General features: G+C 35.7%; 1 protein-coding gene across 1 annotated transcript in view; it reads right to left on the minus strand.

Moving 5' to 3' along the window:
* Window positions 1-6,983: 6,983 nt before the first annotated feature.
* The window catches only part of LOC124406706 (dipeptidase 1), a 121,490-nt gene continuing 114,404 nt past the window's right edge, over window positions 6,984-14,069 (minus strand). The window contains exon 10 of the mRNA XM_046882276.1: window positions 6,984-7,509. Coding sequence (XP_046738232.1) covers window positions 7,393-7,509 — 117 coding nt within the window. The 3' untranslated portion in view covers window positions 6,984-7,392. The remainder of the gene's footprint in view (window positions 7,510-14,069) is intronic.

Below are 14,069 nucleotides of genomic sequence, written 5' to 3' on the forward strand. Positions count from 1 at the left end.
TCTTATCAGTGTGTTCTACACGTGCAATCACTCATTTCCTGCTACGTCTCCGGATTACTGAAAGCTACCATAACCCGAGGCTAGGCTTTCTGAAAGCGACGCGACGCCCTGGGGAAGATTAGAATAAAAGGTGCATTTCCCGTTGCTCGAGTTCCTCGAGTACAATTTCTCTATGAAATTTTAACGAACCTACCATTTTTCTGCAAATACCAAACGCGTATATGACCTTCCGATGCTTAGAGAAAAAAGGCAAGTCGCAGAGTTTAACATTTTTGCTGCAGATATGTCGAGCTTTAACCGATGCTCTAGATTTATTTTACAGGTGGCAGAATTTGAAGAGATGTTTACGATAGTTTTTTTCAAACTTTACTACTCATATATAAGAGATAAATGAAATGCGTGACAATTTTAACTTTACTTCTGTAACAAACAAACAGGAAATCATTGATTGATTTACTCATATTTTTTTTTTTTTGAACATACTCCCAGATCGTATTTGCTACCATGATTTTGCAACTACTTTCAGTCCAGGCTGATTTTCCACTTTGACTTTCGTTCACTCTTTCAGCTTTTGCCATCGGCTGCTTTACCTTTAGATCAGTATTTTCAATAGTATTAACTCTGGCATCGGAAATAAGTTCTTCAAAGCAAATATATTTGATATTCTCTGTGCCAACCGTGAGAGCAAAATGGCATTCTAATCTTATACGTCAAACGTGCCGTCATCATTCTCTGTCACCTGAATCAGGCCGTAATGCAATTACGGAAATGTATTGACTTCGGTTGACTCATTGAAGTTATTACAACTAAACTCATTTTTGAGGAATTTTTTTAGATCGCCATCAACATCAGAATCATAATTTTTATCTCCGACCATTTTTTGTGTAAAGTACCATTTGCGATCCACTCTTTAAATTCCTGTCCCATAGTGTTAAAGTTACTTTAGATCCTGCATCCTCTCCTTATCTTCGCCGAGTCAACAGGTTCATCTCTATATCGCAACTAGCGACTCTCTTACCTTCTCTAAAGTCGTCAACCCCATTCTAGATTTCGCACGAGTCACTTCTAAGTATATCTTTTCATGTCTATTCAACCCTTTTCCCCAAGCCGATTCATTGACTTTGATCATTTTTATTCAATTCAATTAAACTTGATCATCAATAACAAACCAAATTTTCCATTTACATCGCATACCTCCCTTAAAAACGACCTCCTCCTTTTTCTATAGTTTCCTGCATTGCGAGTATTGGCATGTAAGTGCATAATCGACGTGTACGAACCCTAAGATAGCCAATAATACCTTGGCTAACCGTAAACTAGGTTTTACGGCATGGGCATTGAAAAGTCCACTTTTTGTGGCAGTTTTTGTTCCGTAAAGTGACGCTTTATACGGCAGCGAACAAAGTTGAGGAATAAAGTCTTTATTCCGCAGGTTTGATGCGCAGATCGAAGTGCGCATCCCAAACTGCCGGATAAAGTAGGTTCGTCGAACAGATCGCGACATAACCTCACTCTTCGTTTTGCTTTTCAATGCCCATAGCGTAAAAAATATTGCGTGTGGCATGCCCATAAACAGTTTTTTGGCTCGGATAATTTCAGTACTCGCTTCCGGCTCGCCTTCAGCTCATCCTGAGATCTTTATCCTTGCCAAAAAACAGGCGGTTTACGGGCATGCCATATAAATAGTTATTCAGTAGCCGCTTATCGAAGTTTACAAAATCTACCCCGTAACAGCTGAAACGGTGAGGTCTTTTAGTTTTTCTTAGGTTTGTCTCTATGGAGTTCGTTGCTCTTGGGGTATAGGAACATTTACTTGTATGTCCTGTGATTGTCTGATTCGGAGTATCCGCTGTTTTGGACTTTTCTAACGGTAGATCAGATTTAGTGGGGAGAGTTTTCATTGGACTGAAAGAGGTTTCCGTGTAACTAGTTGGGATAATTTTAGTTCAAGTTCGAAAAAATTAATAGATCTAAGAGCAAGAAATCTCTTGTGAGATTCTTTTTGCAGAAGGTAGTGATGTGAAGCTACGTGGGAGGTTCGTGAAATTAAAAAAATTTAACTGGATTTCAAATCCCGGTACAGGCAAGTAAAACCATTTTGGTCAGTAAGCGTCCGCAATGAAACCTCGGCGGGAGTTCTACACCGTGTTCTACTACAGACAAGAATTACGCTGAAAGTCACGGCGCCGAGAAACTTTTTCAGCTAAAGTTCTTGAGGACGAAATACAAGTAGGTATCCTGAACAAGTAATTGCCTAGAAGACACATCGCAAGGTCGAGAGTGCTGCGCGAGATTTAAAAATTGTCTTAGATACACAGGTGCAGGTGACTTTACGAGCAAGATGAAATAAAGACGTCTCTGAAGTTGGACTTTGTCGCATGGGATCGTTTTTTTTATTCAAAATTAAGTTACGTTTTATTATCACGGTTCTCTCTGGCTCGGAGATTCGTGCGGCAAAAGGTATGCTTTGAACGTACGTCATCAAAACCATTTGGACGTTGTAGAAAAGATTTTTAAAAATGTCGATAAAGTGGACATCGCTGCTTTGGATTTATCGGTTATTTGAGAACTTGTTCTTACAGAAAACTAATTTGATTTTTTACAAATCGTGATATTATGAATCTACATATTTATAATGAACACGCATATACGATGGTGAGAGTCTAACGCATGCAGATTTCATTAGTGGATGAGGGTGAAAATGTGCAGGGATCAAAAAACCGTTAAAAACGCCAATATTTATTTTACAGAATTTTCCAAGTGCAGAAATTTGAAATATATAGAAGTCAAAATGTAGAATGGTGAAAGTACGGAGTGACTACGAATACCTCATGTCAAAATTCTCACCATTTTAGTGGAATTATTTTGAGAGAAACTAATTCGTCTCAGAGGTAGAAAAACTTCGTATCCAATGACTAAGAATATATTATATTGGAATTCCGACTATTTTATATTCTAGTTTTCTACACCTGATCTTTCTACATTTTGACTTTACAATTACAAATTCTGCATGACTAACAGAGGCCGTATCGAAGCTATTTACTGAAATTGAGAGAAACTCACTAGTCCCAGAGCAAAAGACTTTTTATCAGGATCGTTTTATTTGTTGATAAATATTTTTCTTTGAGACAAATAATTGAATTGAGGACAGTGACGCTCAACATGACAAACGGATATGGAAGCTAGTAAAAACACGAACGCGCTTCAGGGGTCTACCAATCGCTCAATCAAAAATTTTTAACTTACTATAGTTGTACTGACACAGACGTTTATTTTTGTTCTCGTTTCAATAATACTCCTGTGATTAACATCTTCAGTTTCACGTTCAATCTCCATTGCACTTGACGTGGAATCTTGAAAAACACTTCACTTCGAAAATAATTCACTTTCTAAAATATAGCATCAACTCAATTTTCAATTTCAACGTGGAAAACTATTCAGTTTATTCAGGTGATACACTATCCGAAAATTAGTGTCACTAGATTCAGAATGATATATTAGCGGTTTTGAGATTTGCCTCCCGTCAAATATTGAAGTTTAGAAAACTTTGAAATAAAACAAGTTGAAGACGGTACGAAAATATTTAAAAAAAATTAACTCTTTCAACATAGAATCCGTATCCTGTCACTGAAATCGAGCCGTTTCTCTCGTGACGACGCGCCCGTTTATCTGTCCTCCTCACTCGGCGCTTGGTCGCAGACTACTGGCCCAAGTTGCCTCGCGCTGCGCGCTTACTCGCCGCCGCGCATGCGCAAAAAAATCAAGCGCGAGTATGGCGCAGCAGCGCCTCGCTCGTGAAGACGCCGAACTAAAGCACTTAACGCTTGGGTCATTCTGCGGTATGCATTTACGATCCCCCGACCGTCTTCTCGACCGCAAGACGTCGAGACTGCATGCCCGACGCTTGGCTCGACATTTCGATGTGTGTGTACGGTCTTCCGGCTGTCTCTTCCACAGGAAGATATTGAGACCACATGACCTGACGCCTGGCTTGTCCCTCATATGCATCTCATGGACTATGGACTATGGTCCACTTTGTATTTTCAATATGCTCTAAAATTTTCAAGCAGCTTGTCTCTTTTTTCTTTTTATCAGCTCTTTGCGCGCGCGACTCACTCGTTGAAGTTCGTGCGACATGACCGGGTACTTCAAGTGGATGGGATCCTTGTTGTAAACTGATGGCTCTTACAAACTCGATTCTCTTTTTTATGGCGGTATGCAAGGGAGTGTTACGCCTTTTAGTTAGATAGCATAGCGAATAATAAAAACTAAAAATTGCTGAACTATGGGTTGGTAACAGGCTATACGCGTGCCACATAGCCAAAGACTGCGTAAAGGGTTGCAAAATGACGCATGTTGCAGTAAAACGTTGTTTTCTATATGGCTTCTTATATTTTAAAGCCTTTCGTATTTCTCTCGGATCTCCGATATGTCTTTCCAGTATGTTCATAGCTCAAGGGCCTTATTTTAAACAAAGAGCTACGTGATCGATTCAGGAGTATTCCCGAGATTGCAGTTTATTTTTTTATTTTTTCTTTATATAAAACATTGTTTCGATTAGAAATTTCCTGTAACGTGATCGTCCCGATGTTAAAAAGTACCCGCTAATCAACTAGGATCTATAAAATATAAAATTAATTGATAATTAGATAATTCGATAAATATAACCTCAAAACCCGTACCTCAGTAAAAGAAATAGATGAAAAATCTGTATAACGATTGTCATTCACCCTCAGCTGACTAGTTACACTTTCTTTTCAATAAACCGATCATTTCACAAAATATTCCAAATCGATTCGAAATTTTTAAGAAATGAATCTTGTAATGGCAGATTGATAATTACTTCGCTAAATTGGTGGGAAACAAAACTTGAAAATGCACTGCTCTTTCAGATATCTAAACAAATTTAAACTACTCAACGGTTTACACATAAACCCATGACAACCAGTCCTCGTAATTTCGAGAGAGGATTCTAAAAATTAATATTTCAGGCAAAAATACACAACAAGTTTCATTTATCAGGGTATTCCACTCACTAAACTACTAATTTAATCAATTTTAACCTCAGTTAGAAACGGCTCAGTGGATGAGACTACACATCAAAGGTTCAACATTTGTGGGCAAAAAAATACCCCCAAGAGTTTCAACAGAATCCTTGATCGGAAAGGAAAGTCTGATATTCTTCTTGTCAGGACCAGTTGAAATTTCACCAAAGATCTTCTGTACCTCTGTTATGAATAAAGGACACGTAGTCACGGAGTACTGAGCGGATATGTTCCAGTCTAGAATTTTTCCTACCAAAGAAAGTATGAAGATGCGGTAACAATGAAATTTGTTTCTGCCAGGATGTGAGAGCTTTGAGGTATTTGGTTCAACTTATATGATTTAATTGTAGCCTTGTAGCGAACCACCTATAACGAACTCCCAATGAACAAGAATTTAATTAACACTTTCGTTCTGTTACATAATTGTTAAAAATCTACCCTTTAAAATACCAATTTTAATTCTAATTTCTATAAAACGACTCAAGTCAATTTTCTGTAGATGAAAATCCATGGCACCGAGTATCTTTTAATGTTTATAAGTGCATATCGGTGATCTTCATGCAGAGCTGCAATGATTTTTTTGATTTTTTTTGCACAGAATTGAATCGACCGTTAATCAATTCCTTACAAAAATTGATAAAATGTATCATTAAACCACACGTACAATATAATACATACCCGCGTCGGTTTTTCCTCTTTTATTTTACCACCTGTGAGCTTGTAGAGATGATAAGAATGGTAAGATACGAAATGTGGATAAATTCGTGAAATAGAAATCAGTAAACTTTTATTTTTGACATGATAGGTACATTTACGATGTACGGATTTATATGCTGTTGATGAAGGAATAGTTCACCCAATTATCGTAAACCTAATTTAAAGTAAACTATGGTAAAATTTGAATCAGTATAGAAACTGAACGAACACATTATTACTTTTATCTTAAACATATTTTTAGGCATGAATTAAGAGTCGATGTTAATTTGACCGAGTAAGGAAAACGTTTAATTAAGGTCGGAAGAAAATGGCTTGTGTCAACTCATTTGTACCCGTCGTGTTTGGTTAAACGTAGCTGCATGGCATTTTCACTAGCATTACTTATTACTGCAGCCAATCGTCAATTTATTTCGTGCAAAGCTCTGGTGAAATTGTCTATGCTGGTTATCAGGTACCTCATGTACATTTTTTCTATCTATTTTACGTCGTTCATTTCGTTTTAAAATTCAAATTCAAACAGTGTTCAAGTAAATAATAAAATCAACTAATTCAGGCGATTTGGTGCAGTTTGAATAATAATTTTTCATGCTTCTTACGTAAATTAACAATTTTAAACGATGATGGCTATAACTTAGTTTTATACAAAAGTGTTGGTCATTGAAACAGAATATTTATTTCATTTTTTTCTTTCTTTCTTTTTTTTACTCTTCAACGTACTGAGATTCGATATTCCTTGTATAAATATTTACAGTAAGGTAAAGAAATATTTCGTTATTCGAGTATTCGTCGCGAGATAATATTCTGAATATCGTATTAGTAGTATTATATCTACATATATATGTATGTGTATATTCGTATATTCGTAAAGAAAAATTTATAGAATTTGAATCCAGTACAAATAATGTCGATATCTAATTGTTATTACGTTACTGATCTCACAATAGTTTACAGTTTTCTTCTCTTCTTACACAAACGATCGTTTATGTAAATACACTTCATTAATTCACACAGTTTACGGTACTTATTTATACACGAGTACTCGACAGTCGATTATTGAACAAAAAAAAATTTCGGAACAGTATATCACGCCATTCGTCCTACAAGAAAATTCTTACTTAATATGAATTATTTATTTAGCGATCGATCACAAGAACTTCGAAATTTGTTTCTATAATAACGTTAAAATTCTGTCCCACTATACGGATAAAGAATTTTTTTAAATTAAATTTTTAGAAAGGAACTTTTTTCGTTTACAATGCCAGAGTTTTCCCGCACTCCTCACTCCCATAAATTCAAACTTGGAGACGCGCTCATTTCCATAAGAATCAATTTCTTTTACAACAAACTACTTATGCCCAAGTAATGGCAATACGTAAGCGAATATTCACACACCTCTCGACGGTACAATTACTTCGGAAAGCAATTGCCTCGGTGGATGCATCGTAAGGAAGAGAGCTTAAACTTCTGGTAAGGAAGCGGGGCCCATAATGGTCGAATCACTGGTACACCCATCATAATTTGCTTCTCTTTATTCCCAGGCTTCTTTGTATTGCTAGAGAAAATTTCTGTCGCAACTTAGACATTCGTTGCTCGCGTTCAACCAGCTGTCAACTTTCTTCTAAATAGTTGTTCAGGGAATTGTTGATGGCGTTATTGGATATCGACAATATAATCTTCCTATAACATCGTCACGAGGGATTTCCTCCTCCAGCGGCTCGATCCCTTCACCTGCCATGCGGTCCCTCACCTGCACAGATTTACAAAGAACGACTGTTTTTTAATAGGGAAAAATGACACTCGACTACTTATTTTACAAATTGTAATTTGAGAATAAGCAGGTACAATGAATTATAAATACGTTTCGATCCTGTCTAATTGGATCGTTCGTAATTATTCTGACGCTTTTAAGACTCATTCAAGCGGTTGCATCGAGATTTGTTTGCAAATAATTTAATGTATCTGGAGAGCGTTCAGCCCGATCTTGACCCGGCATTGATCTCACCTTTTTTAATTTGGCTGAAACTTTTTCAGGCGAGAATGGGTTTTGTAAAACCTCAATTTCTTATTTTTCATTTTTTCATGCAATGATTTTTGTGTTACGAATATTCAAGTATTTTGGTTAATTTTTTTAAATTCTTTGAATTCTTGATAAATTTTTATAGCATTGATTTTGTTCATCGGTTTCAAAGTGGAATCAATTTTTCTTCCAATTTTTTGGCCTTCGTTAAATCAAGGCTCAAACATAATTGTAAAATCTCAATAAAATTCTCAACTATTTTTGCCTTCTTAGCAAACCTGTTTGAGTATTCATAACTGAAAAAGCATCGCATGAAAACATGAACAACGGAGAAAAATTACGGTTTTACAAGAAAGATTCGACCAAATTCAAGTCTGTGGGTTCAAAAAAACTTGATCGAGTTTGTATGGAATCCTTCATGCAAACGGTCTGACTGACAGGAATACGATAATGGTAGAAAAAAATTCTCGATGCAAATAAATTATGTGCCTGTGATTTCAGATTTCAAATTTCAAACAATCTTATAAAAGTGACGATACGATAAGGTTTCATGTATTTAAAATTTTCGTCGATCAGGCTTAATTAAAAGCTCTAATCGTAAGATCCAATGGAGTAACTAAAACTTTGCAAGCTATAAAAGCACGAAATGAGGCTACGTATTGCAAATTACAATCCAGATTGAGTAAAGATTTGAATTCTTGATCACGCTTGATCGATCGAAACTTTGGTTCATAAGTTTTCCTAAAAATACTTCGTTACATTAATGTTGCAAAGTTCAATCTCAGTTGAATTTCAGGATTTTTAATCAACAAAATCTAATGTGTTTGAAAAACAGTGTTGTTAAAAGTAATTATTAGACTAAATCATGTGTAATTTGTCACAGTGATAGAGAAAAACAAATTGTCGACATCACGAGAGTAGTAATGAGTATTTGACTTGATGAGTGAGGACCTTGAATTGCGTTTTAAAATATAGAAAAGGAAGGCCACAAACATAAAATATGTATAACCTTCGCTTTGCTTCGTTTGCAACAATATTACACACATATTAAATTTATCAAAGTACCACGGCATAAATTTTTAGTAATTATATATTTCAAATTAGGCAGTATTTTCAGAAAATATCATAATTTAGTTGGACCAAATTTAGTAATATAATAGCGAAATTTTTATTGCCTTTATCAAGGGAAGAATTAATTTTCAATCAAGCTCTCATTGAAAAGAATTTGGCTTGCAGAATTGCAATCTTTGTGTGCTCTAGACGGAAAGTAATGTTTTCGTGAAGATTAAATCGGTATGTAATAGCTATATAATTTAACCCTTACGCTGCAAGTCGGGGTCAAATTGACCCCAGAGTATCTTCGCTGTAAATACCACGTAAAAATCATCCTATAATTAAGATTCTACATTTGCATTTGTATTTTATAATTTGGAGAACGTGAAATACACTTTATATTAATCTTTGATCTAAAGCCACATTCGAGATATTTGCAGATATCTTTTAAGTACATACGGGGCATTCTGAGTTAAATCACAGAGTGATCGGCCTGACTCCTTCGAATTTTTATTTCCAAAAGATTTTGGTTTTTTTCACCCAAAATATGACCTCAAAGTTTTGAATTATTAGTTTCATTTTTAGGGGTGTCACGAGTTCAAAAATCATAAAATTAAGGCGAAGCACGAAAAGTAATATATTTTTTTATCTGTGAAATTTTTCTACACTCTTCAAACTTCAAAATAATCATTTTTCGTTATTGCTCAAAAATGGGATAAGAACAATTAGCGTTCAAAAAAAATCTTCTAGTATTAATCATTCTCATTTCATTTTGAAACGATGACGAAAATATTCAGATCTCAAAATTTTCAAATATTCAATTCAATTCTGATTATTGACACGGATATATTACCTGGCCAAAAAAAATGTTTCAACAAAATTTCATGATTGATTTGAGAGGAATGTGAGTCACATACTATTGGCAAGTACATATCTCAGAAACAAGTTACCATTCAATCTAAAAGGGAATACAATTTTAAAAAATTGACAACAAACTTCAAATGAGAGAAAAAATAAATCGGAGCTAGCGAGTGTTTTTGGCAAAAAAAATCACATGATTTCAAAAAAGTGCTCAAAATCGTGATATACTGATGCAGAATCGAGTCTGATAAATCTTGACATAATTTTTCTCCAGTAAGTAATTAGACCTCACAGAACTTCGTTGAAATAGTAAAATAGCCTGAAACCTCGATTCCTTGTGGATCCGCACGTTTCAGTTCATGCGTGACTTTCCACACGGAGAGACTTTTTGTATCAATATTAACTTTACTGCTTATCTGTAATAACAATAAAATATACGAATTATTAAGGATAATCGAGGAACTGCAACTCCTATAGTAATACGAGATTATGGTATTTCTGTATGAAAAGATCGCTGTTTACTCGCAGTAAGAATAGCGTGAACAATGGAAGTACATTTTTCCTCGGTTGTTTGAATTCAAAATTTGCTCTGTCTCGTGATAACATTATTTAAAAATGTATCGAGAAATTCTGCTTTAATAATGGCAGCAGCTGCTTCAAAAACTCGATAACATTTTTCCCTTCCATTTGTATACCAATTACCATACCAATAATCAGATTAGATTATTTACCCAGTATTCTCAAAAGAGAAGGTTGAAATCTTTTTTTAATGGTTGATGAAACGATTTTATCTCCCAATTCAAATCGATGCAATATTTGAATTAAGTGATCGAATATTCCCATCACACTCCACAAAATTCAACAGGCCCAAATAAGATAACGTGAAGTAAAGTAGCGTTTATCATGTTCTACGATAGATCCTTTAAGCACAATAAGCCATCAGACACAAAAACCAGCTCGGAATAATCCGAACTCAATATAACTACCATAACGTGAGAACATGAACAGGTCTAAGAACATTATTTCTTAAGAGATTCACTTCACCTCTCTATCCATCATTCAATAAAGGGGTTGAGTTACTATTGGCTTCAGTATTGGGTTAAGGTGAACCGAAGAGCACAAAGGGCCCAATCGTATTAAGTATAATGGCAACACATGTTCCTTTCGTTTCTGATCCTGATGAAACCTGCAATAGAAGAGGTGCAGTGAATTTCTGTTGAATGCCTTAGTTCGACTGGCTCTTCTCATCTCAAGCATTAAGATGAATGATGGATTTTACTAGCTCCACGCTCCTTGTTCAAGATATTCCTAAACATTAATCAACATTTCACGTTCGTCGTAGTTTCGAAACCATCTTTGTGTTCTTTTTTGTTGGAGGAATCGGTTTACTTGGATCTTCCATCGTGAAATGATCTCAGATATATATCAGCTCTTGCTCTACTTCACTTAACAACTATGAATATTGTTTTACAAGACTACAAACAACTTTTGTTGAGTTTTTAAATCAATTTTTTCAATCCAATTTTCATTAATACCACCCTAGTTTATTCTACCCAGGGAGGTCGGGGGTTGAATAACACTTAAGGTGCTTATAAAGACCCGTTGCACACCTCGAAAACGCGGGGATGCAAAACTTCTATACCGCTCAAGCGATCGGAGTGAAACCTGGGCAGTTAATGCCTTATTTTGGCAAAAAGTGGAGCGTCTTTGTAAAAAGACTTGTGCAAAATTAAAAAAAAAATTTTACAGACTAGTTACCATCCACAGAAATTGGCCAAATTTTCACAGTTGCACTGAATGGATCGACCTATCCGGTATGATGCCACTCGGCGGTGATGAAACACACATTTTGAGCCCAGTCCCATGAGATTTGATGGTGAAATGACGAAATGGCAGCTGATCTGGTTTTCGATTACGAAGAACACCGAAATCCCATTTTGGCGACATTTGTTACCGACATTACGCGCATGCCAGTAATGTATGCGTGTAATGTCGGTAAAAAATTAACGGCATGCATGAAAGGTCGGTAACAAATGTCACCAAAATGAGATTTCTGTGTTCTTCGTAATCGGAAACCAGATCAGCTGCCATTTCGTCATTTCACCATCAAATCTCATGCGACTGGGCTCAAAATGTGTGTTTCATCACCGCCGAGTGGCATCATACCGGATAGGTCGATCCATTCAGTGCAACTGTGAAAATTTGGCCAATTTCTGTGGCTGGTAACCAACTGTACATTTTTTTTCAAAATTTTGAAAAAGTAAAAAGACGCTCCACTTTTTGCCAAAATAAGGCATTAACTGCCCAAGTTTCACTCTGGTCGCTTGAGCGGTATAGGAGTTTTGCTTCCCCGCGTTTTCGAGGTGTACGACGCTTCTTTATAAGCACCTTAAACAGGTGTCTGTAGGCTTATCATCACCGATCGGAGTCTATATTAACTTGGTACGATAACCATGTTTGCCTTCTCCTTCTCCAAGTTGTCTGATCATAGTAAAATCCATTGAAACCCTTGGAATTCGTCTATAGTACCTCAAAATTGCAATCGACTAACGACTACTTGTGCATAAATCAAACATTCAACATATCCAACGAAGCCAACTGCGGTTTGCCATTGGTCAGAGATCAAGTGCGGAATCTCCATAGCTTTGCGAAATCCTCCGGTTGGAATCTCTTGGGACAGTTTCCAACCTCGTTCAGACTCTGACCTTATTTGCCTGCGAAAATAATGTAGGATCCACCGGGAATCTGGTTCTCAGACTATTTTGTCATTTTAATGGGGCCGTGTGCGATCCAACGTACCGCCAAATGATCGTGTCATAATTTGTTGAAGATTTTTATGACTTTTACAAATCATCTAATTTTCCACCACGTCTCCCAAACAGCGCTGCTCAACTTTGTTCCCAGAGTCCGCGTTAGCTGTTGATTAAGCCGGTTTATTGCAGTAAAGACCCAAGCTATAAAAAAAACTTCGGTTGCCTGTTTGTGAGGGAAGCGCTGGACATTTTCAAAGAATCCTTTCAATATATGACTACGACTCTTCTCAAATCAGTATCTAAATTCTGTTGAAGAACTTGACAATAACGAAACTTGTGATACTGAAAAATTCATCACTTTTTTTTGAAATCTCGGTAGCTAACGAAATGTACACCAAAGGTTAGCACTTTTTAACGATTCTTTGAGAACCAAACCGGAAAAACAGTTTCCTTCGCGATATTTTTTATCATCATGAAAAGGGAAGAGTCTGTCGGTATGACTTCCGCAATGACCTCGGAAACAGCAAGATGAAAAATCTGAAACTGATAGGATTTGGCAACAAAATGAAAAAGTATTATAGAAAAATTGAAAAAAGATAATTTCTACATAACTAAAATTTTTTTAAATAAATAAATTTATTCAAAGTATTTCAGAGGAAAAAGAATAGGTTTTTCAGTAAAGCATTTAAAATCGATTCATATCAATGGGATAGGGTTTATATGGTGAGAATAAAATATGGATTGAACAGTTTATATCCATCAAAAGATCATTGAGCAAGCGAGAGTGACGTCATAGTTGAATGATTATGAGAGGCATACTGCTGAGAGAAATGAAATACATGTTTCGTTCCAAAATACTAATTCTACAGACTTATCTCGTGCTTTCCATATGCATTCAGAGCTCTGATGAATACTAAGGAAAGACGATTTATTTTATATTGAACTCACGAAAAGTATTAATTCAATTCGATGTTACTTGTATTCGTATAATAAAAATCACTTGTATTGAATAAAAAAACATATAAAATTACTCGCATTCACTGGCGTGAAAGTTTTCAAAATTATTTGACAGTGAAATAATTTAAGTTATTTAATGTAATTCTGAATGCATGTATATATATATATATATATATAAGTACGAGAATGTTTTACAAAATATGTCAAGAATTATATGGGAAGGGAAAACTTATATTAGGTTATGCGCCAACAACTTCGAAAATTTTGGATTGATTTGCTCAGACTTTTTGAACTTAAGACATAGAAACCCTGAATTTCTTATTCCAAATTCTCCGAGGTCTAATACGCATAATAATGATAGAAGACGTTGCGTTGCGGGAAACGATAGAATATTAGATAAGTCGTCAAATGCGTTTAGTTTCGAAAGTGAAAGTAATAGTCAAAAGATTAGACAAAGTTATGGACATTTCCCTGAGATTTCTTCGTGCATTATTGATTCAGTCTCGCTATTCATATCATTTCCGCGCTTAGCTAGACACGCAAAACCACTCAGAGAGCTCAAAGTCATAATTCGGATTAACTAATGGGCTAAATTTAGTAATTTCAAAGCCACTTTATTTCGTGTAAATTGTAATCGCAAGCTTTGTCTAGACGAAATTTTTTATC

Source organism: Diprion similis, chromosome 1 (genome assembly GCF_021155765.1).
Source record: "Diprion similis isolate iyDipSimi1 chromosome 1, iyDipSimi1.1, whole genome shotgun sequence".
NCBI classification, from domain to species: domain Eukaryota; kingdom Metazoa; phylum Arthropoda; class Insecta; order Hymenoptera; family Diprionidae; genus Diprion; species Diprion similis.